The sequence below is a fragment of the Megalops cyprinoides genome, chromosome 5 (assembly GCF_013368585.1).
Source record: "Megalops cyprinoides isolate fMegCyp1 chromosome 5, fMegCyp1.pri, whole genome shotgun sequence".
Lineage (NCBI taxonomy): Eukaryota > Metazoa > Chordata > Actinopteri > Elopiformes > Megalopidae > Megalops > Megalops cyprinoides.
This window is the reverse complement of record NC_050587.1, coordinates 29801313-29825742: the sequence shown is the minus strand read 5'-3', so window position 1 is coordinate 29825742 and position 24430 is coordinate 29801313. Positions and strand designations below refer to the sequence as shown.

Sequence of the window (24430 nt, the reverse complement as noted above, 5' to 3'; positions counted from 1 at the left end):
GTCAAAATATAATTCCAATTTTAGCAAATGACATAATAAATAACAAGCTAGTCTCCTTTTCAAGTTATGTTAATAATACAAATCAGTCATTTTGTCCTAGTGATAAATGATATTGTAAATCATTATAGGCATAATTATTTGTTTCGAGGTCACAGATGTGTTCAAACCATGTTTGTCATGGTTTGCCTAACAGCTTTTTTAGTGGCCATTTTGACAAATTATAGTTTTGCTGCATTACTGTCTATCTATTTATTTTATTTAAGTTAACCTCAGACACAATTATTGCATTTCATTCAGACAGAGATGTTTTTTTCCTTGGTTGCTCCAGCTTAACCACAAATATTGTTAGTTACAGGCACTGTTTTATGCTAAACTTACAAAATAAAATATGAAACATACCTGAAAAAGACTTCAAATATGGAGCCACCTTGAAAACAATTGGGAACCTCATGAAACTGATAATACTGCAAGTGAGAGCCTCCATTAAAAAACCTGCAAAAATTAAAATGGCATCACAACACAGAAAGTGGCAAATGTGTCGTTTCATGTTGGATTGTCAGTGACATTAATATGTTAATACCTCCATGACATTTTTTAAAAACTTACTACTGAGCTCAAAGAGATTGAAGATGAGGATTGATGATTTTAAGGACTGAGACAGTGTGGATCCTATAAATTCATCTTTTCAAAGGTAATTACTACCAAAAGATCACTATGCGAAATTATTAAAACAAGGTTGAATAAATAAAACTTTCAGTTTCCACTGCATTAGTGGACAGCTGTTGCATTAAAACTGTGTGCATGGGTGACCATGTTGAAAGCGGAGAGGACAAACTTACCTTCAGTTAGGCCCCATAAAGCGAATGCAATGGACATCATGAGGCATGGAATGATAACTTGAAGACAGCACAGCAACAGAGCTCTGTTGCTTTCATCTGAAATACGGAAACATTCTGTACGCAATCATATACCCTTCTATCCTGTATTGTCTGAGAGATACAACTATTTTTTCATTTGTTTTTTTTTTATTTTTTTATTGTTATTGTATTTTGTCAAATACAATAACAATAAAGACATGTATTCATATGAATTTCCTAACTGCAGCTGTAGTCTACTGTTTTAAAGTGTCACATGCTTATCCAAACACAGGTTTTCTGGATGTCTTCACTGGATAATTATGTTTTGATTCAGTTTTAACTGATGTATAATTTATAATTTACCAAGTTTACAAGTTTTTACCAGTGAACTCATTAAATATATATTTTTAAACTGACAGAATATACATATACAGGAACACTGCACAGCACATAATTAGGAGTATTTTATCATCAGTTCAAATGATATATATGCTTAATTACTAACTAACAAGAAACCATACAAGGCATGATCTGGGCCACATTCTACAGTCATATGACTAGCAAGCAGTAAAATGAGTGAAAACAAGTGAAAATGTGAACTGAACACACATTTACCTTTCTTGATTATATGCAGAAGAGATGGAACACCCACTGAAATTGAAACAACTGCAGCAGTGATGGACAAAACCAGCACAGAATTGTGTAAGGAGGAAAAACCTGTAAGATACAGATTTCAATTTAGCAAATTTTGCACAAAGGAAAATTGTGGCAGCATTGCTTGAACATGTGATACTCATTGCTCCTGTAATATGGGTAATCTGTAATATGGGTATCTCAAAGACCATAATTAGCTCTGATCCAGGATTAAATCATACATGAACGGCATATAAAATTAAGCTGCAGATTAAAAGGCAATCAACGCATCTCTTTTTCAACACTTTTCCCACCTAACTGACACTCTGCCAATTGTAAAGTAAACTCACCTCTCTGCATCATCCTCACATGCCATCAAGTTACTTACCCAGTTCTTTTATCCACGCTGTTGCATTGACTGATTCTGTTATTGTATGGACTTTGCACATGAATTCCCCCCTGTCTTCAGTTCTCACATTTCTCAGCTTCATAGAGAAGTTGCCTTTGGGGATCTCCTCAGTGAAGAACTCGGCACGTCCACTGTACCTCTCATGCTGGGACTCAGGTCTGCTCTCCCTCTCAAGGAACAGCAGCACCAGGATTTCTTGGTCAGTCTTTATCCACTCAACCTCTAATTCTTCAACAGGCACATGGGTGTCCACAGAACAGTTAAGAATCACATCTTCACCCGCATACACAGAAACAGCCTCATCTGCACCCGTCACTACCAGCCATTCTGCAAAATACATCAGAGAGTTCAGAACAGAGCTTCTTGCAAATAAAGAGCAGTGTCTGACAGCTCTAAAAAGGAACAAAATTTAAATGGAGCAATGTCTTCTCTGATACACTTTTGTCCAGTATTACAGTTAGCTCTATGTTCTTTTACAGTAAATATTTTACCAACAGTTGAGATTGATTTTTTTCAGGAGAGGCACACAGGCAACTTGGCATAATATATTTCCTATTTTTTCCCATTGCTTGTATAGGTGATATAACACATGTGCATGGTCACTTACCCATGACTAAATCTGCATAGGCTTCCCTGGACTCCTGGCTTGTGTGAACGACACACTTGTACTTGCCTCGGTCTTCAGGAGTCACATTCACAAGCAGCAAAGAGAAATTGCCTTTGGGGATTTCATCAGCAAAATACTCAGCTCTCCTACTGTATCTTTTATCCTGTGACTCTGGTCTGCTGTGTCCATCTTGGAACAGGTGCACCATGGTCTCAGAGTCTGTCTTTTTCCACTCCACCTCCAGCTCCTGCAGTGGTAGTGGGGTGTCCACAGAACATGGCAGCATCACAGACTCTCCAAGCTGAACAATTAGAGGCTCAGTCGGGCCGTGCACTGAAAAACCTGGAGAAAAGCAAACAATGCTTAACTAGCAAAAATGATACGAGAACAGAAAGCACAAATAAATGCCTTGGTACCGTTTAAAATAGTTTACAAATAATATACACTACCACCAGCATAGTAAAATGTAATATCAAAATTATAATTTAAATCACTAGTTTTTTAAACAATATTTTAAGAATAAAAAAGTTATAGTCCAAACTAAAGCAAATAACTATGTAATGTATTTCCTGTTCAAGACAACAACACTTCCTCATTGGACAGATGATTCCGGTCTATGCAGGGCAGTACTCAAGACTTATCGTTTTATCGGTTTAAATATCGAATAAAAACATACGCAGTTTCTGTTAAAATGTATCATGTTAAGGAGTTTAGTTTACGGTACAAAGACGGGTCATTGAGCATACCCCTGGAACGAGAGCACTTACCGTCAATTCTGGCGACGAACAGCATCAATAGGAGCGTGCTGAAAACTGGAATTTTCATCTTTACAACTATACGAATTTGTCCTATACCTGTTTAAATTAGTGAAACAAAGAGCAGTTAACCACAACTGAATTCGGAAAGGTCAACAGGCGTCCATGTTAACAACGCACGTTAAAATGGCACTCGTTTAACTTTTACTTTCATTTATAGATTGCCACACCTTTATCATGCGTTAGCAGTCAGCAGCTTGCTCACTGTCAGCAGCTAGCTCTAAAACGGAACAGAACCGGGGACGTTTTTGCACGAAAAATAACAGGCGTCTGAATTTGCTTATTAGGCAGCGCAATAGTGTTATCAGATTCCGTAAAGATGCATAGATTTCAACTAGTTCTCCCCTTTTTGAGAACTAGGTTTCTTGTAACCGTTTTGCATGTCTTTCTGTGGTTTGTGTACAGACAGTGTTTTCATCATGGATTCAAGATTCAAGAACTTTATTGTCATTGTGCAAGCACAACGAAATTGCAAAGCAAGAAAAGGCACCGCGGTAAGAGGAACACAAAGCCACTGCGTCCGTGCGCGCCGCCATTGCCGCCATATATCATAGGTTATTCTATGAATTATAAATGTCTTGTACTTCTCCCCTCCTCCACTAGATGTGCAAGTTCAGTCTCATAATTTTATAAGTTTGACATAGCTATATGACATATTTGTTACCTAAAGAGTAGTAACAGTTTTACAGGAAGACGATAGTTTGGGACCATTGCATCAGGCTTTGAGTTACGCGTGCGACTTTGGATAAGTGAGAGACTGCTGATCAGGTGTCTAGCCAAGAGCTCAAAATCCATTAATTAAAAATTTTATAATGCCACACAAGTTTACACATGAGGCATATAGGTTACTTATGGAACTAGGAGCTCAGGTGAAAAATTTCCCCTAACACTATAAAGCAAACATATGAAAATAAATGAATAAAGGTACACAAAAAAACAGTGATTAACACATTAGTAAATCTGAGAAGGTAGGTAATGCACACAATCTACAGTTACTCTTACTGAATTACAGAGCATATGTCTTTCTGATGATGTCACCATTGCATGACTTGAGTCACAGTATTAAAACAGCACTCCTTCAAGTTGACCAGTTATCAAGGGATACAAAATGAAAAGTCTGGTGATGGAAAGTTTAAAGTGGTGAGTCCTCTGTGCAAAACAACTGAGTTTGTGAAGGAGGAAAGAATAGGTGGGTACAATACCTGAATTAGTTTGGCAGTGTGAAGTGTTGGCATTACTGTTTTGGCTGTATTAGTTGAACAGCACTCTTAATTCAATCCTTAGTCCTTAATTAACCAGTTCATTTTTCATCTCGGGGTGTTTTGAAAAGTTTTTCCGACCTACCTCATGCACTTACACCACATTGTGTTTTGGTTGCTTTGTCTCTTTTCTTCACTGGCTCCATCCCCCTTAGAGGGAGTGATTCACTTCCTTTCAGCACAGGTTAAAGGGTTGTGACGTCACCTGGGTGTTAGGAGATGGGAGCTCTTGTTGGTCGGCATTGGAACAACTTGTAGTGGCCATTGTTTGTCTGCCGAAGCATCAGCATCGTTGTGTACATAACCTCATTTGGTGTTGGAGATAGCATCATTTTTGTCCATACATGTTTGTCCCTGTCACTAACTAACCGGGAACTTATATTTATTCATTTATTTTCCTCTGCTTTCCTTTTTAGGAACTGTGGAAGGTTTACCATGGTGTTAAGGTTATCAGGTACATCAATTAACCAGAACAAAATGTAGATTGCCCAAATGATGAAATCCAATAACTCATATTCAGAATAAAACTACTAACAAAACAAAACAAACAAAAACAGGCTTTTGCAACTTTTATACCTTTGCTGGTCAGAAGAACCTGTCACCGCAATCACATTTCCCCAGTTCCAATGAAAATGCACCAAGTTTGGCATTGATCAGCTTATTGGAGTGAAAATGCAGTCTGTTCTTCAATTCAATGCAGTTCACTCAGAAACACAGAATTGCCCATGTAAAGCTGAAATAAATTTAACACTTGTACTATACTATAGCTTTGAAAAGGTTCATTACGGGCTAAAAGTCCAAGATGATATTGCATGATGCTTACCTCTCTGCAGTACTTCTGTGTTCTGGAACAGGTCTGCCTGAGGCAAACTGAGCCTCGCCGAACATTTCCGCACCGAGTACTGTGGCTGTCCTCATGCTTGTGTGAGTGAGCAGGAGTGTGCCGTTATATTCACCAGCATAGGTCTTTGTGCATGTCTCTTTCAGTCATTATCAGTGTGCTGTATGCTTATCTGTGTCTGCTTATATGATTCTTCTTTGTTTAGTATATGAAAATGTGTACATATATGCAAGGATGAATTTTTAGATGTGTATATATGAACCCATTTTCATATTTGTATATGGATGTGTGTGTGTGTGTCTGTGTGTGTGTGTGTGTGTGTGTGTGTGTGTGTGTGCATGAGTGCATGTTTGCCTGTACATACGTATGTTTCTGCCCCCAGGGGTTTCCCTGGCGTCTCTTTGAGGAGAAGACTGAATGCAGCCTGGTCTTGGCTGTACCCTACCTTGACTGTCTGTGCCTCTCTGTTTCTTGCAGCATTTTGTTGTGGTGCTCACAGAGCTCCCTGTGACCAGTCATTGCTCACAGTGAAAAATATGTGTCATGGCCCAGAGGTAACTCGGTCCAACTAACTAACAAACCAACTAACACCTTCCTGACAAAAGGTCAGAGACAAGTTTGCACTGAACTCTTAACAAAAGATAGTTTTCCACCCATGTTTTTATATAATTGACTTAGAGGGGCTAATGGTAATGAAATAAAGGTTTAAGTCTTATTCCATTTTGCAGACCCACCACAGTACATGAAAATCAGACTGCACTATTCAGAAAATAATTTATGACAGAGTCATTATGGAGGATATATTACAATTCATAGTTTAAAAAATATAAGTGCTTGCTTTGCAGAAATTAGGCTGAAAGGCACAAGAGGGTATATCACTCTTGCCCTTCAACATAATTTCAGTAACATGTCAAGGAACTAAGGAAGCAGTTATATTTTCTAACTATACCCAGGCAACTAAGGTAGGGCTACATCATATGGGTAATGAGTTCCCCTCCCTGCAATAAGATGCCAGGCAGGCTCTTCATGACAAGCTAACCTGTTAATCCAAGTACAGCCAGGATGGGTTTGAAACCCTGGCCTCCGCCAGCTATGAGCCAGCCAATGTTGACAGCTGCCTGTCAGACTTGATGAAGGCTCGGCTGAGCCAGATGCATTTTTTTGACTTACATTATAATTTATATTACATTCTAAATTATATTCAGGACGAGTCAAAAGTTTGGACACACTCAGTTAAGATTATGGGAAACATGCATTCAAAGACACTTTTATCTAAAGACTTAAAAGGCTTAAATGCTTAAATTAAGCATATAAATGGTGAAGTTGGTGCCTATGTATGAATTTCTTCCCAAAAATATTAAATTTTAAAAATAGTAAAATAGTTTCTGGCTTCTTTGAAGAATATAAAATATATTATAATTCTAATTTGCTTAACACTTTTTGGTCACTGCATAATTCCAGTTTTGTTATTTCATCATTTAGATATCTTTATTATTATTTTAAAATGTGGAAAATTGCAAAACTCATCTATGTGTGTCCAAATTTTTAACTGGTACTATATGAATAGCATTTATGCAGAAAGAGTAATATCAGAAAGAGTAGGATCTGTCAGCAGGATAGGAGAGTTTTGAGGTTTACTGTCCATACAGGACAGGCTAGTGCCCTGCCCAGGGCCAAAGGTACTCGGTAAGGGGCAACAGAGGGAACTGGATATCCATCTAAGTAACCAAGAATCTGAAGTGACAGTGTGTTGCCATATGAAGCTGCTCGTTCCTCAGACTTGTGAATTACAATTTTGACTGTAACAGATCATATACAAGAGGAAGGCACAATAAATCATGCTGATAATGAGTATAACAATACTGTACTATTGAAAAATAATGGTGATAGTTTTAGGAGACGGAGTTGCTAGAGCAGTGTTAGCAGTTACAGTAGTGTTGGTACCCCAATTTCTTGTTTAGTTTTCATTTTACAGGGTAACAGACCACAAAGTAGACATATGTTTATTTTTGTGTACAGTCAATTTATAAACAATATCAATGTCTGCTGACTGCAGGCACAGCTATAATTGTACACGTGAGGGTTTGTCCTGTCATGGAATGTAAATTATAGTATATATCTGATGCCTGTTGTCATTAATATTAAACTACAAATTTGTGCTGGGCCTTTCACAATTGATGAAATGTCTTTCTGAAGTTCCTTAGATTGATAAATCATTGTGGGTGTAGAACTTATTTCTGTGTTTCAGTTGTCTATACTATGAACTACATGTGGTTTCTAATAGTCTTTTGAATCAACTGTCTGGCCACTGTACTGAAATGGTTCTTCCTTCTGTCACAAACACCCTTCACACTGCAAGAGCTGCTTCCCAATCTGCTGTCCTGATCCTCCTTGACCTTTCTGTAGCTTTTGGTATAGTAAATCACCATGTCCTCTTGGGTACTTGAGCAGCTACTGTTCTTAGGTGGGTTTCGTCTTACGTCTCAGGCTGCACCTATCACGTGTCTTGGGGAGGTGCCATTTCAACCCTTTGGAGTCTTACTACAGGAGTCCATCAAGGTTTAGTCCTCAGCCCATTTCTATTTTCATCATACCTAAGATTGCTTGGTTTTGTCATTTCTTCTCTTGTTTTTTCCTGTATCACTGTTATGCTGATGACGCTTCACTGTTCTTCTCTTTTCTCCCATCTGATCCCTGGATTTCATCACGCATCTCAATTTGCCTGGCCGTTGTCTCCTTGTGGATGGCTAATCATCACCTGTGACTCATTTTGGCCATGACAGAACTTCTGTACTTGACACTGACAAATATCATGTTTTGTTCATATAAACAATGTAATATGTTGTTATAAAAACCACTTGAAAGCATTTTGATAAAAGTAGTTATTTGTATATTTTCTGTCCATGAATCATGAATTCCACACTCATGGCTCAGAAGCAATGCAGTTTCAAGAAAATAACAGATGCAAATATGCAATATGTATGTACAGAACATATTGAACAGAATTTGTACAGAATTTCTACACACATTTTCTGTGTACACATACCCCATGCTTTTACGTATAAATCCTTGACACAACATTGTTTGGTATATCAATGTAACGTAAATGTACACGCTTTCTTATTTGACTGTATGAGACATGTTTATACTTTAAATACAGCACTACAGTCATTCAGTACAATGCAGCAGTTTAAAAGACCAACAGATTCAATTAAGGATAAAACACTGCTTCATTACTTTTCGGGGTAAATAAATCAAGGGGTTCTTCATGACACAGGAAGTGAATAAAGCTTACAATATGAGGCACGTGCAAAATCTAGAAGCATTCAAACAAGAAAAATTCTAGATAAAAGCAAGGGGGTTGTGCATTAGTACTCAAGTACCGTATGGTCAGAAAGACCTCAGTAGTTAATGCCTGCTTCAATCATGCCAAAATGCACTTTGTTCCTAACCTGAATGTCAAAATCTCAAAAAGTTTTTTTTTTTTTGCTTGCATAATTTTTGTTAATTTCAGTCAATTTCATTAACAACAAAAACTGACGGAAAGTGCACTGGGGTTAGGCTGAATCTGTCCCTGAGATTTTGGACACAGATCTGTGTCCTTGTGATGGTAACCAAGGATCCTTCACATCTTACTGAGTGTTTTGCTCTGCTTCCTGCACACAGACAAAAAAGAGCTATTAAAATACAAGAACTTACATAATGAAAGTGTATGTGATCTGAACTACTGCATGAGAAGTGTATATGGTTATGGTGTGGGATCTGAAGTTAATATGGGAGGTTTTGGGTTCACTCTTATGAACTAGTACTTATGTGCTATTGTATACATGGCAATTTGCCTTTCTTTAGGATTAAATGTAAACATTCCCACACATTGTAATTCTGCAATTCTTAATATTTTTAAATAGTGCAGGGCTTTCAGTGTCAGACATTCCTTAAATGTATACCGACATATTAGTATACAGTAGGAAAACTGAATATTGACAACAGGTGTCTTTCCTTGAAAACTAACTAACTAATAAATATAGGTATCAATGTAAGGAATTTGGGCATTTTCTGCACTCTCCACTACTTTTTCAATTTAGCATTTGCAACAAATCAGCCACTAGTAGTAAACTAGTATTTAGTAAAAACTAAATCACAACAAAAGAGTGACACATTTGTCAACATCTCAGGACTAGGGCCAGAGAATATTAAAGTTTCTTTATAATAGATTATATAGGCATGATATAAAACAGTTGAACAGGACTGTTGCTTGTAGATGGTGAATAAATTGCTTGATTCTAAATGGACACCCTTACAGAGCACAGAAATCAAAGTCATTATTGGACACATTATTTGGGATAATGCCTGTGTTTCTAAACTGTATTTAGTACAGACAGCAAAACCTTGCGTATTTAACCATTTATTAATCAACATGGATGAGCCACTTGTCTACACAGTCATGGCTGTGTTTTGGGAATTGACTGGCAATGGGAAAGGAAGGCGATAGTTTTAAAAATGTACGAAAAGTATATATTTTATATGACTACTCTTAAAACAGTTAATGGAAATATAGAGGGAAATATTGACAATAGACTGCTTCATGGTAAATACCTCCAGAGAGTGTGATGCATTGTGTGCATCTGGAGAGAGCTCTACCATTTCTGTGGCTTCATGTGAGTTCTACAAAATGAAGAAAAATCAATCATTTACTAAGGACCATGGACTAGCCATTTGGCTACATAGTCATGCCTTTGTTTTGGAATTTGTCTGCCAACAAGAAAGAAAATAAGTTGTCCTGAAAATGTGAAAAATGTGAAAAGAAACTATGTATTTCATATTACTATTCTTTAAACAAGTCCCTTGGTTAATGGAAATACAGAGGCAAATATTGAAAATAGACTGCTTGATGGTAAATACCTCCAGTGAGTTTGACAGATTGAGTGTATGTGGATGAAGATCTACTATCTCTTCCTCTTCACATGAGTTCTACAAAATGAAGAAAAAACAATCATTTACTAAGGACCATGGACTAGCCATTTGGCTACACAGTCATGCCTCTGTTTTGAAATTTGTCTGGCAACAAGTAAAGTAAAAATGTAAAAAAAATACCTCCAGTGAGTCTGACACATAGGATATAGGGAAATCTCTCTCTTCTATCTCTTCCTCTTCATATGAGTTCTACAAAATGAAGAGAAATCATATTAAAATTATACATGACATTTCTGAAATGTGAGGAATGGATTTTATCAATCTACAGATGCACTTCTGAAAAGTACTTCTCTTGGTATTTTTCACTCATGACCAAAAATGCTCAATCATCATTTTTTGTAGTTATTATTTAATCAATACTGAGTTGTAAGTATTACTCTAACGCACCTGACTTTGCTGAGATGATGTTGGCACAGAGGTTTGTTGTTGGTCTCTCTGAACAATGGACATCAGTGCTGTTTTTAATCTTTGTAAAATGAAGTAAAGATGTTACAGCATCATGCAAAAACAATTTCATTCAACTTGTAGCATCAATTTAGCACATCTGTTTGAGGTATTTTATTCGGTCACACTGCACATTAAATGCAGCTACAATAAGCACACATAAAAACTATGTAAGTATAGTGTAACATAGGCATAGGCATTAAGCATTCACAATATATTGTTGGTGATACATAAGACACATCATAATGTGTTATGTGTTATAAATGATTAAATCAGTCATTATGCCATGTACATTGTGTCATTGTTGCTCTTAATGGTTTTATGATGTGACCACTTATTCTATATTACATATTACCTGCTTTACCTATAAACTGAGGTTTGAGAACAGATGAATATTCAACTAAATCATTTAAAAAACCAAAAAGTTTTTACTTACTCTTCTTTTTCCTCCATGTCTAGTAAAAACAAAAAATAATGTTTAATACACATTTGTATGTCATATATACATTAAAAAAGACATATAATACCTGCACTTTCACATAAAACATGCTACCTGTATTCATGTAAGAGTAAATCCTCCCTTTCCTGCTACATTAGAGAACCACATTATGAAGATTAAAAAAAGAACAAATGGTAAAACGCTTGCAGGACATGGCATGTCTTGCACAGCATAACAAGTCAACTGACACATCAATGGCAGTGGTGGTGGCAGTGGTGCCAAACTGCTAGACAATGTACTAGCTAGCAAAAAGAAAATACTGGCACTGCTTTTGAGGGCATCTCTCTCTCTCAGGTTCTGTGAGAGCTGTGTGTCAATCATTTTGGTTTCTTTTGCTGTTGCCAGAGATGGAGATTTTGATATTTTACTCTCTAGACATCTAGCTAGGTAGGTAGGTAACTGGCAAAGTGGTTAGACTCACTTTCTGACTGTTCCAACTGTGTCAGCTGTTTCACAGCACTGTGCACAGTCTGGAGCTAGCTACCATTTAAACCATAAAGAATGCAGTTATCAAATAGAGGTCTGAATTGTGATGCTGATCTCCACTTTCATATGACAGTTACAGTGCAGTGTGTTGAAAAGAATTATTTACTTGCTCGCTGGCTAGCTACTTGTTTTCAGAGAATACCTGAGATTTTACCACCTGTTCGCTAACCTCAGTAACGCATAATACTTACAGGGCACATGCCAATTTGATTTTATACAAAACCATATGACAAGGAACATTATACACAAATACACACCTCCCCGGCCTAGCCCATGCATACATTCACACATACACACCCACACTGCAACCAACTGCAAAGCAGAATATACTGGGGCCTGTTGTGATTAATGGCAGATCTGACATGTATAAAAAAGTAATTTACCATTCTTATGATACTTACAGTATGCATACAGCTGTAAACAGTATAAACCGGTAACAAAGATGGATTCAAGTGGCAAGACGATCAACCGCAGATCTTTCACTGTTCGTTCACCTTTGTCTGAAATATGTTTACTTGAGTTATTACAGAGAAACCCTAAGATTGTTTTTAGGATTTTCAGTGACATCAATCAGTCATGTTTCAGTCCAGTCACATTTTGAATTGCTATTTGACATCACTAAGCAATAAAGTCCAATTTACACAAACAGTCCATATCAGAGTGGTTTTAATTAAGGCATCAATTACATCAATATAAACTGGTGCACCCTCATAGCTATTTTATGCCTAATTTTTGGTTTTGAATCCTTGATTACTGATATAAATAGTAACACCATTACAGACACGTTCCATGACAAGATTTCTAATGTACTTACTTGCTTTTTGAATTAGTTCAATTGCTAGTGCAGCAGAATTCAGGACAGTGAGGCCAGCAGCCCCAAAGACGTACACAATGATTTGAGGTTTAGCTGAAAAGTAAAGCATGCAATAGCATGAAAAGAGGATTGTGTTTCCATTTAGGAAGAAAAATTACAGATTTCTGTTGTTTCCACTCTGACTAATGTGCAGTTTGAGGATGTATTCAAAGATGCCACATTTTTATCTGTATCCCAAACCTTATTGTTTGCTGTCAACACATCAAATGGGATTCAACAATCAGTGTGAATAAAATAAATATATAAACACAGCAGTAAATAAACCTATGTACTGTACCAGGTAAATTCCAACGGTGCCAAAGGCCTGTTGTCGCAGTCAGAATGTAGAGGAACGCTATAAAACACATCCATGCAGAGCGTTCTGCAGCAAGATATTTTCAGTTTATAACTGTACAGTAGTGGGCAAAATGTCAAATTTATGACATAATATTGACATCAAAAACACAATTTGAATTTTATATCACTTTTCATGGACAGGTTATTGTATAAACATGTCAGAGTGAATCCTTCAGTCAGAGTGAATCCTTTACTTTTCAAACATGAAATTAAGCAGTCAATTACAATGATTCTCTCAATATTGACAGCTATATCTGAATGAATTAGTTAAAAAGAACATTATTTTTCAATATGTATCTGTATTCTGTATGACTAAAGAAAGTGCCGACCATTCTTCATTAATCATGAGGAGCAGACATAATATAGTGATTTATATATCACAAAATATTTCCATACCTTTATCTTTTTCCAAAAACAAATACAGATTACGGAAGCTCAATGTAATATGAAGTAGGAAAAAAATCACACGGAAGATTTTCTTAAATAAATCTGGAAGAGTAAAAAAGGTGTTGCCATTAAGGGAGACTGCCAGTCACATTGTTCTATTTACTCTATCATCCTGTTAATAATGCTAGTGTAAAATTTTATTTCACAACTTATACCAGTTATTTTCTATATTGCACCAAACCTGACTTCACTGTTCTTTCCCTTGGTAGTGTGCTTTCAGTTAACTTTGGACTGGTTTTGTGAAAGAGTGATATCATTTAAATTTATTGTTTATTACTCCTTTAGCTTGTTATAACATTGCTGTTTTATATAAATTACACTATAATATCAATTGTATAAACTGCAGCAATTTCCACTTCTTAACCACAATTCAAAATAGTCAAAACATTAATGACTAGAAATATAAAATAGTACACTTACATTCATGTCTTCTGCAGCACATGCATAGAGTTTTCATGAAAAAAAAAGCGTCATACCAGAAGGGTAATGCAGCAATTGCCACAAATTCTGACAAATAAAAAGTATTCATTAGATACATTTTTGTGCATAGATGGTGGCTCATTCTCCTTTATCCAAAATAAAATTAATCGTTTTTGATGTTGAACCAATATAACAACACCAATATATGTATCAGAATGAACTGTATAGATATATTTCTGTATTTCCTAATCTACTGTATTTCCTAAAGCTAAAATCCCAGCCAAAAAGTTGTCATAGTGTACTCTCTAAAGCATTTGGTATGGATTTTAAAAACCTTGACCCACTCTGTTATCACCAAATTACACATCCTGTGCAAAAAGAACCTGAAGTTTAGATATTGAGTAGGTCTAACAGCGCACTGTTGGATGCAAGCCACTATTTGTATAGTTTGTAACTCAAAACAGGTTATAATCTCAAGTGATTACATGTCTCTCTGAGCTGAACAGGTAAAAATTATATTATTGCAATGGCCCACTCATATAAAATTATGACATAAGTATATTAATTATATCAGATATTATCATAAAATTATTTATATTTCTCTAGTATTCAGAGATTTGTAAATTGATCAAATGAATAAAACAAATACATGATTTAACAGATCTAACTCTCTTATAACTTTTTATATACATACAGTATAGACAAAATGTTAGTATTCAAATATTTAATGGGTACATGTCATGTGTGGACATTAAGAAAATTACACATACTGCTTCCTTTCATGGCTTAGATACAGAATTAATATGAGGGCATATAAATATATAAAATGAATAAGAAAATTTTCTTTTCAACAAAGAAATGCAAATTATTCACATTTTTAATATGTAACTTACCTAGCGTGAAATAAGCTTCATCATGTGTCAATATTAAGAACATTATTTCCATGGACATGAGCAATAAATAATCTTCCAAAAGTAGGCCTAGGGGCAGAAATGGACAAAGTCATACATCTTTAACCACTGTGTAGACACATACCTCCTGCTTGTGTAACAGTAAAAAGCATAAACATGGAGCTGCATTTCACATCTCATCTTCCAGTGCCACTAAAATTACTGTCTTAGTGGGTTTCTCACAGCCATTTCTTGATTTCTGTCCCAAACAGAAATCAGTAAACAGTAATATGCCTTGCTGTTGATTTTTTAAATCTGGAATGCGCAAATCTTTTTCCCCCTTTTCTCCAAATTTGGAATGCCCAGTTGTATCATAGAGATACTGCTTGTCCTTATTATCTCTGCAGACAAGCCAGGAATTCACAGGTAAGCAGATGCTTTCTACTGACACAACTGATGCAGAGTGCTGCTTTGTTTCACACTGCAGTGCACATGAGCAAAGCTTGAACAGATCTGAGCTGGAGGAAGAGACTTAATGCACGACTTTATACAAGACTGTGGGAATCTGATTGTCCAGCAGGACAGCAGAGATCACTGGTGTGCAATGAGATGGACAAACCCCTGGCCGATCCACCCACCCTGATCCCAGGTGGAATGAAGTCAATTTCTTCTGCCATTGTGGGCTTCCATCATCATCGGACCTGGGCTACAGAGCTCAGCTTGTGTTGTGAATGCCTTAACCTACTTGGGAGTCCTGCCTTGCTTTACATGTAATTTCAAGCACTAAATTCAGTTTTTGACATTGCTCAGATGTTGAAAGAACCGATAACTTTGTGTTTCGGGACAGACGGCCCAATCATAGAGAAAATACACTCTTGCCTTAGAAAAGCCTCCTGACAACATATAACAGTTTAAAGGCAGTTGAAAAACCTTTCAAATTTTGAGAAGGAACAAGAAGCCCCCACACCACATTTTGTCTCATAGTCCTACATTTAATACTTTTTTATGCTTCAGACTGAATTTGAATCAAGGTGGCAATGGAGACTTTGTCTTTGAATTACAAAAACATGCTGGAGGATGGAAAAAGTCTTCCATGATATAACAATTTATCACGTATGGATGCCAGTTCAATCCCTACTGTATGTAAGAATGCCCTTTAGGGATAAAGAAAGTACCATACCAGAGTACCTCCGATACAGTGGATCCCCTTGAAAATGGTGTATATTCAAGTCCTGTGTTATTCTCATTCTGATCTACACCTGTGGTATTAACTTAACGTGTTCATTGTAATTAAGCCTGCTGGAGAGCACTAATCACTGACAAGCAGCTTGGCAGACCAATTCTAACTCGTAACTGCTGCAACAAGCAGTAACAAGCAGTGAATTCAGTTTTTGAAGTAAAAATTCTATACAGCGTGGTTGCCAAGCCCCAATCAGTTTCGGGGAAACTGTCTTTTTTCACCACAAAACGATAATATTTTTTTCACATGCCCTTTTTGGTGCTTTGTTTCCAATAAAGTTCCACATGGGCACTTCCTGTATCAAAACGCAGTTGCCATAAATATCAAGGGTGATGTTGTTAAAAAGCCATAAGAGCCTCTGCTAAATTACTGTAATGTAAGGCATAGGTTAAAGATCTTACAGACAAACTTGCTTTTTAATGTACTGTCATGCATGTTAAATCTGAAAATGTTGAAGAATATTCACCATCTTGGGTTATACCTGACAGTGAAATAATCAGACTATTCTCACATTTTGAAAGAGTTTTAAGGTTTTCAACCAAATGCACTGGAACTCATGACCATCCTGTACTTAATAATCCATGTTAAACAAGAAAAGCAAATACTTTGCTTCCCTCAGTTTTGTATGATGCATGATTTTGACATCAGTGAAAGATCACCTATCTGGACTTGTTATGTGAACACATATGGACCAAAATAGACAGGCACATGAGGATAAATCCATAATCAAATTGAATGGGAGAGACAGAGGAAACACAAGAATAAGGCTATACCAGTGCATGAGGAGGGAAAAACTGCCAAAGAGAGGGGTGATTGTTGTCAAACAGAATGAGAGACCATGTCTGCTTAGATACATCACCTCATTAAATTAGATGCTGCATATATGTTCCCATAAAAGAAATAAAGGCCATCATCTAGTGCTTAAATGAAGAATTTTGTCTGCGTCCAGTTTGTTGTAAACTACTTTCCTTTATTGAATGAGTTGAAGCCAACTGCTGCTTTCAAATTCATTCAGATTTGAAGTGGCAAATAACAGCACTGCATGAGAAAGGTTTGGGCTCAACTGAAAATAGGGTAAGATGCATTCCCAAGAAGCAGAAGTAATTGATGGAATCTGCAGGTGCTGAATTTAGATATCTGTATATCACATATTTCTTATCTTCGGAGGGTTACACTGTGAAGTAGAAGTTGCATTAGATAAGTCGAGACTTGTGTTTTATTTCCTCTTTTGATTCACATACTGATATGTTAATGTAAATGTAAATAACAGTGGGTTGCAGGCAGAGATTGTAGGTTACTGATGTGCTTTGTGCATTTGCACATAAAATACATATATATGTAGTCTAGAGGAACTAGTGTTGGGTGGCACAATTTGTACATCTGGTGGTTCAGGTAGGAAGCATATGGTGGGGCACACAGCCTGTGAACAGGTGATAAACTTGCTTCTGCTTTTCGTATGCCAATCACTCCTCAATTGTTTAAGACACCGAGATGCCATTATCTGGGCTCCTGCATCTAGTGTGTATTGATGTTTGAATGCTGTTGGTTATGTTAGGGGGATCAATGTGTTTGTAGAGCTGGTATTGCCTCCTACATGGATCAAGTTCTCCTTTAAATAAAAGTTGAGCCTTATTGCTATAAGGAGTAGCTTAGTCTTTGATCATAAAGCATTGTCAAACCGTAAAATTAAGATGAATTATGTAATGACAGAAATTTCACAGGTTTCGTGTGAATGAATGAGGCTGAATGAGCCTGCCGTGTTGATGCTGTCCTTAGCCAGCAATGCACTTTATTGTATCTTCTTTTTCAAGTCTGCTTGCTGTATTAAATTGTCACAATAAACTTTGTTAATTTTTATATATTTCTTAGTGTATTTCCAGTCTATTTGCCTGCCAAGAAGTTGCATGCCCACTCAGTTAAGTGCAGCCCATTGAGAGGAATGCAGGCTGTGCAATATGGCACTCTTACAAGGCAGGTTACCAGCTTCTGCTTTAAGGTAAGTTTTTTGCATCTATATAGATATATATGTTCCAATGGGCAAATACAATAAAACATTGATTGTATCTATGCATTTATACAGATGAAAAAATTACTCCTCCATTTTTGTATTTCGTGAAATACATTCTTACCTGAACCAAAAATTATATCGAAAAACCAAAATGACATCATTGCAATCATCATTCCAAAGCCTTCCCTTCCCTTTGTTTCTGCTGTAATTTCTGTAAAAGACCTATAGAGAAAAACTAAAAGAGAATTCAAAGACAAGAATTAAATTTTGTACAAAAACACTGAACGATGATTAAACAAACGGGGATCATGAGATGGGGGGGCTAACATACATTCTTCTGAGAGGCTGTGCTGTCTTATGCCCCTACCTAGACCTCACTGTTTAACTCAAAATGAACCCCATGCCAACCTAACCTCCCCATCGGTCATCGTCAGCTGATGAGACGACTGGGATTGAACACGGCCCATACTGCTCAGCCTTGCACCTGGAACAGTACCTTTACTGGTTGAGCCACTCAGAATACCTACTTTGAAATTTTATGATGGTTAAATTTACCATAATTACATTTTCACTACGCAGTGGTGGAATAAGCTTCCACAATTCATCAGTTCTGCCAAGTCCCTCACTATCTTCAAGAAACATCTGAAGACACAGCTCTTCCACGCTCACCTGATCACCTGAAACATTACCATCTACAGCGACTTCTTATGTCTTGAACTTTGTTTTCCTTTTAAAAAAAATTCAGATCTGCTTTAATGCAGTTGCACGTCTACCAGCTAGCTTTTAGCCTGTCTGGGCAACTATTGAAACTTGGTCATGCAGTGCATCTAATATTTTTGACTCCTTTAAATAGCGTTTTGCTTGCGTTGTACATGCACACATCGCCATCTTCTGTGGGAAGATTAAAAAGGAAAAAACTTTCAAGAGTAAATAAAACCAAATATTTAGTAATCAGACAAAAGGACAATTTCAGAGACTCTGTGTATGTATGAAAAAATATGTCTGAATGGAAAATTGCACTCCTGAGAAACATTTACTGAACTACAAGACCTGAATGTGAATGTGATAATATGATAGACCACTATCTCATCCTTGATATGTCTGAATTATCAGAGACTTTCACGCAGAGATTGAATGAGATTGCAGACAGAAAGCACGACTGACAGAGAGTGAGACTGATCAGAAGAACACTTAGAGCAGGTTGTTACTGGTACACAAGTTACAACATGTTTTTCTGGTGTGCAGGAATAATTTTATACCTGTCCTTATGTGGAACATCATAAACAACACTAAATTGGAGAATTTGGATAGGGTCCACTTTCATAACATAAACATTACATTTTCTTGATTAAATCTCAGTAAACCAGAAAATATTTGCTAGAAATTTTGCAATGGCCTAAAATATTTTTGTGGTTTTGGATCATATTACAAATGATATCAAACACATTCCTTTTTATTTTCTGGAAAATGTAAATTAAATATATTTCTGAGTGGTGGAAATATTTGGAGATACATGTAAACTAGTGTTACAGTTACAGGAAATCCATATTTATTCATATATCATGCATACATTTTTGTTTTGTCATGTTTTCTTCCTGTTTAATTAGGGGTATGAATAATAGAGGGAAGTGTACAAGTGAAATGCAACCTACTGTAACCTACAGCTGTTACTTATGAACTGCCTATCAAAAACAAACACATGCACTTCTGCCCTGCAGTGCTGTTGTATTGTGCTGTTAATGTTATACTGTTAGTATACCTGCTGTGGAGTGGATATAAATCTGAAAACACTTCCATGCAGCTCTCTGTGTTCATACTTTGCTTGAAAATGCGTGCATTGTTAAAATTATATTTTTACATCAGGCAGTAGATAAACTTTTTATGTAATATGTATTGTATTGGTGTATCATCTTTACATTAGCTTATATTTGTGGTAACTCCATTTAGGATTTAAAACATAATCTTAACATTGTAGACTGTCAATGAATACAATGTACATTTCACTTAATATGCTGTTCGATCAGCAGGGCCCAAGTGCACTGTGTGATGCAATGTTCTAACTGAACATATTAACATTTAGTGATATTTTTGTTTTCTTCAGAACAATAACCATAGGCTCTATTACAACTGTATTTTTGTAGATGGATTGGTTTAATCAATTATATTAGTTCAGCTACTTCAGCAAAACAATACTCAACTAAACAAGACCTAACACATTTGATTGTGAACCACAGTACATGTAGAACAATAACTTGTTCTTCATGTTCTTTTTGAACCATGGAATATGGTCAAGAAAAGCCCAGCCAATGCTTTTAATTATCAAAAGTATTATATTTATACACAGAGCGCACACTTACCAGAACTGATGCCTACTATAATGAACATAAATTCAAATGGGACACTCTTTTTTTCAAATCTCTTGCGCCATTTATCTGTGATAACAAACACAAGAAGCACTTTCAGTAGACAGCTGAACCCAAAAGTATTCTGACTCATTTCTGTGATAACAGGTGATTCAAGTTCTCATTCCATCTACATTTCTACTGAAGTTGAAACTTGTCCCTGTAGCTGAGCTCCCGTTTCTGCTCAAAAGGAAGTTCCCTCTTAAGAGCCATGATGTTAACTAGCTGCTTAAAAATGAATCATTATTTCCTAAATTAGCTGAACATAAATTAAAGTTCCATTATCAGGAAACATAGCCGACTCAGTTAATTCACTGAGGTTCAATTTGTCAACCATCTTCTTGTCTAGAGATATCAAACAATGACACAATTTAATAATTGTCTAAATTATAATTATTAAATCTTCCCACTACAGTTAGGTGCAATGTTTCATGCAATTTACAATTAAATATATCCATAAAACTTTTCAACACCCTGTGTCATAAACTGCAATATTTTTAAGATTTTTGACAGCAGTCACACATTCAAGTGTGCCAACTGTGAGATGAATGAGTGAATGCTTTAAAATATCTGATGTAGACAGCATGAGCAACACAGGTAAGATATTGTGAAGAATAAAAGTTGTTTGCACACATTTTCTGATACCATAATGAACCAAATATTTATTTGCATTGACTTTTCTGCTTTGAGGTTTTTTTTTCCATGTACGAATTCAATCATTAATGATACATTTATTTCTGAACACAACATTTATGATAATGCATGGAAATATATAATTCCATCCATCATGTCAAAATATAATCCCAATTTTAGCAAATGACATAATAAATAACAGGCTAGTCCCCTTTTCAAGTTTTATTGATAATATAAATTAGTCATTTTGTCCTAGTGATAAATGATATTGTAAATCATTATAGGCATAATTATTTGTTTCTAGGTCTCAGATGTGTTCAAACCATGTTTGTCATGGTTTGCCAAGCAGATTTTTTGTGGCCAGTTTGGCAAATTACTGTTTTTACTGTTTATTTATTATTTATTTAAGTCAACTTCAGACACAATTATCTCCATTCCATTCACACAGAGATGTTCTTTGTCGTTGGTTGCTCCAGCTTAACCACAAATATTGTTAGTTACAGGCACTGTTTTATGCTAAATTTACAAAATAAAATATGAAACATACCTGAAAAGGACTTCAAATATGGAGCCACTTTGAAAACAACTGGGAACCTCATGAAACTGATAATACTGCAAGTGACAGCCTCTATCAAAAAACCTGAAAAAAATAGTGTCACAACACAGAAAGTGGCAAATGTGTAGTTTCGTGTCAGATTGTCAGTGACATCAATACCTGTAAGTTAATACCTCCATGACATTTTTAAAAACTCACTACTCAACTCAAAGAGATTTAAGATGAGGATTTAAGGACTAACACAGTGTGGATCCTATAAATTCATCCTTTCAGAAATAATACGTCCAAAAGAACGGCATATGAAATTATTAAAAACAGGTTGAATAAATAAAGCTTTCAGTCTCCACAGCATCAGTGGACAGTTGTTGTCTTCAAACTGTGTGCATGGGTGACCATGTTGAAAGCAGAGAGGACAAACTTACCTTCAATTAGGCCCCATAAAGCGAATGCAATGGTCATCATGAGGCATGGAATGATAACTTGAAGACAGCATAGCCACAGAGCTCTGTTGCTTTCATCTGAGAAATAGGAATATTCTGTATTCAAACATATACCCTTGAATACTGTATTTTCTGAGTGATGGAACTATTTCTTCACAGTCAAGTACAATAACAATATCGACATATTTTCCTATGAATTCCCTAAATTCCAATTTTAACTGAAGTGTAATTTGCAACAGAATCATTTAAAAAGATTTCACAGGTGAACTCATTAAATAAATATTTTAAACTGATAGAATATACACATACAGGAACACTGCACAGCACATAAATAGGAATATTTTATCATCAGTTTAAAGAAAAAATATGCTTAAATTAAAAATAAAAGGAGAGCATACAGGACATGGTCTGGGGCACATTCTACAGTTATATGACTAGCAAGCAGTGAAATGAGTGAAAACAAGTGAAAAGATTAACTGAAAACACATTTACCTTTCTTGATTATACACAGAAGAGCTGGAACACCCACTGAAATTGAAATAACTGCAGCAGTGATGGACAAAACCAGTGCAAACGCAAGTAAGAAGGAAAAACCTATAAAATACAGATTTAAATTTAGCGAATTTTGCAGGAAGGAAAATTGTGGCAGCATTGCTTGAACATGTGGTCCTTATTGCTCCCTTATTGCTCCTGCTCTGTAATAGAGATATCTCAAAGAACGTAATTAGCTTTCACCCAGGATTAAAGCATACATTAAAGATATAAAATTAAGCTGCAGATTAAAAGACTATCAATGTATCTTTTTTTCAACACTTTTCCCAACTAACTGAGACTCTGCCAATTGTAAAGTAAACTCACCTCTCTGCATCAGCCTCACATGCCATCAAGTTACTTACCCAGTACTTTTATCCACGCTGTTGCATTGACTGATTCTGTTTTTTGTACTTTGCACATGAATTCCCCCCTGTCTTCAGTTCTCACATTTCTCAGCTTCATAGAGAAGTTGCCTTTGGGGATCTCCTCAGTGAAGAACTCGGCACGTCCACTGTACCTCTCATGCTGGGACTCGGGTCTGTTCTGCCCCTCATCAAACAGCAGCACCATGATTCCTTGGTCAGTCTTTATCCACTTAACCTCTAATTCTTCAACAGGCATATGGGTGTCCACGGAGCAGTTAAGAATCACATCTTCACCCGCATACACAAAAACAGCCTCATCTGCACCCGTCACTACCAGCCATTCTGCAAAATACATCAGAGAGTTCAGAACAGAGATTCTTGCAAATAAAGAGCAGTGTCTGACAGTTCTAAAAAGGAACAAAATTTAAATGGAGCAATGTCTTCTCTGATACATTTTTGCCTAGTTTTACAGTTAGCTCTATGTTCTTTTACAGTAAATATTTTACCAACAGTTGAGATTGTTCCTTTCAGGAGAGGCACATGGCCAACTTGGCAAAATATATTTCATAATTTTTTGTAATTGCTTGTACAGCTGATAAAACACATGTGCATGATCACTTACCCATGGCTAAATCTGCATAGGCTTCCCTGGACTCCTGGTTCGTGTAAACGACACACTTGTACTTGCCTCGGTCTTCAGGAGACACATTCACAAGCAGCAAAGAGAAATTGCCTTTGGGGATTTCATCAACAAAAAACTCAGCTCTTCCACTGTATCTTTCGTCCTGTGACTCTGGCCTGCTCTCTCCATCTTGGAACAGGTGCACCATGGTCTCAGAGTCTATCCTTTTCCACTCCACCTCCAGCTCCTGCAGTGGTAGTGGGGTGTCCACAGAACATGGCAGCATCACAGAGTCTCCAGGCTGAACAATTAGAGGCTCAGCCGGGCCGTGCACTGAAAAAGCTGGAGAAAAGCAAACAATGGTCAACTTCAGCAAAAATGATACGAGAACAGAAAGTACAAATAAATGCCTTGGTACCGTTTAAAATAGTTTACAAATAATATACACTACCACCAGCATAGTAAAATGTAATATCAAGATTATAATTTAAATCACTAGTTTTCTGAAACAATATTTTAAGAATAAAAAAGTTAGAGTTAGTCCAAATTAAAAGTAAATAACTACGTGGTGTACTTCCCGTTCAATACAACAGCACTTCCTCATTGGATAGATGATTCCGGTCTGTGCAGGGCAGTACTCAAGACTTATCGTTTTATCGGTTTAAATATCGAATAAAAACATACGCAGTTTCTTTTAAAATGTATCATGTTAAGGTATAGGTATTTAGTTTACGGTACAAAGACGGGTCATTGAGCATACCCCTGGAATGAGAGCACTTACCGTCAATTCTGGCGACGAACAGCATTAATAGGAGCCTGCCGAAAACTAGAATTTTCAT

At 36.4% G+C, this 24430-nt stretch overlaps 1 protein-coding gene across 1 annotated transcript; it reads right to left on the bottom strand.

Moving 5' to 3' along the window:
* Positions 1–483: 483 nt before the first annotated feature.
* On the bottom strand, positions 484–24430 carry LOC118778422 (butyrophilin-like protein 2). The gene is made up of 6 exons (XM_036529950.1): positions 24373–24430; positions 23592–23933; positions 23016–23311; positions 2507–2753; positions 1967–2127; positions 484–492 (listed from the first exon to the last, which is right to left on the bottom strand). Exons 1-6 carry the CDS (start codon positions 24428–24430, stop codon positions 484–486), a joined length of 1113 nt encoding a protein of 370 aa, XP_036385843.1.

Coding starts and splice junctions, on each gene's coding strand:
- LOC118778422 (XM_036529950.1), bottom strand. CDS start 24,430: ATGAAAATTCTAGTTTTCGGCAGGCTCCTATTAATGCTGTTCGTCGCC. Junction 23,934..24,372: donor GTTCGTCGCCAGAATTGACG/GTAAGTGCTCTC, acceptor GCTTTTCTCCAG/CTTTTTCAGTGCACGGCCCG. Junction 2,754..23,015: donor GGGGGGAATTCATGTGCAAA/GTACAAAAAACA, acceptor CTACCACTGCAG/GAGCTGGAGGTGGAGTGGAA.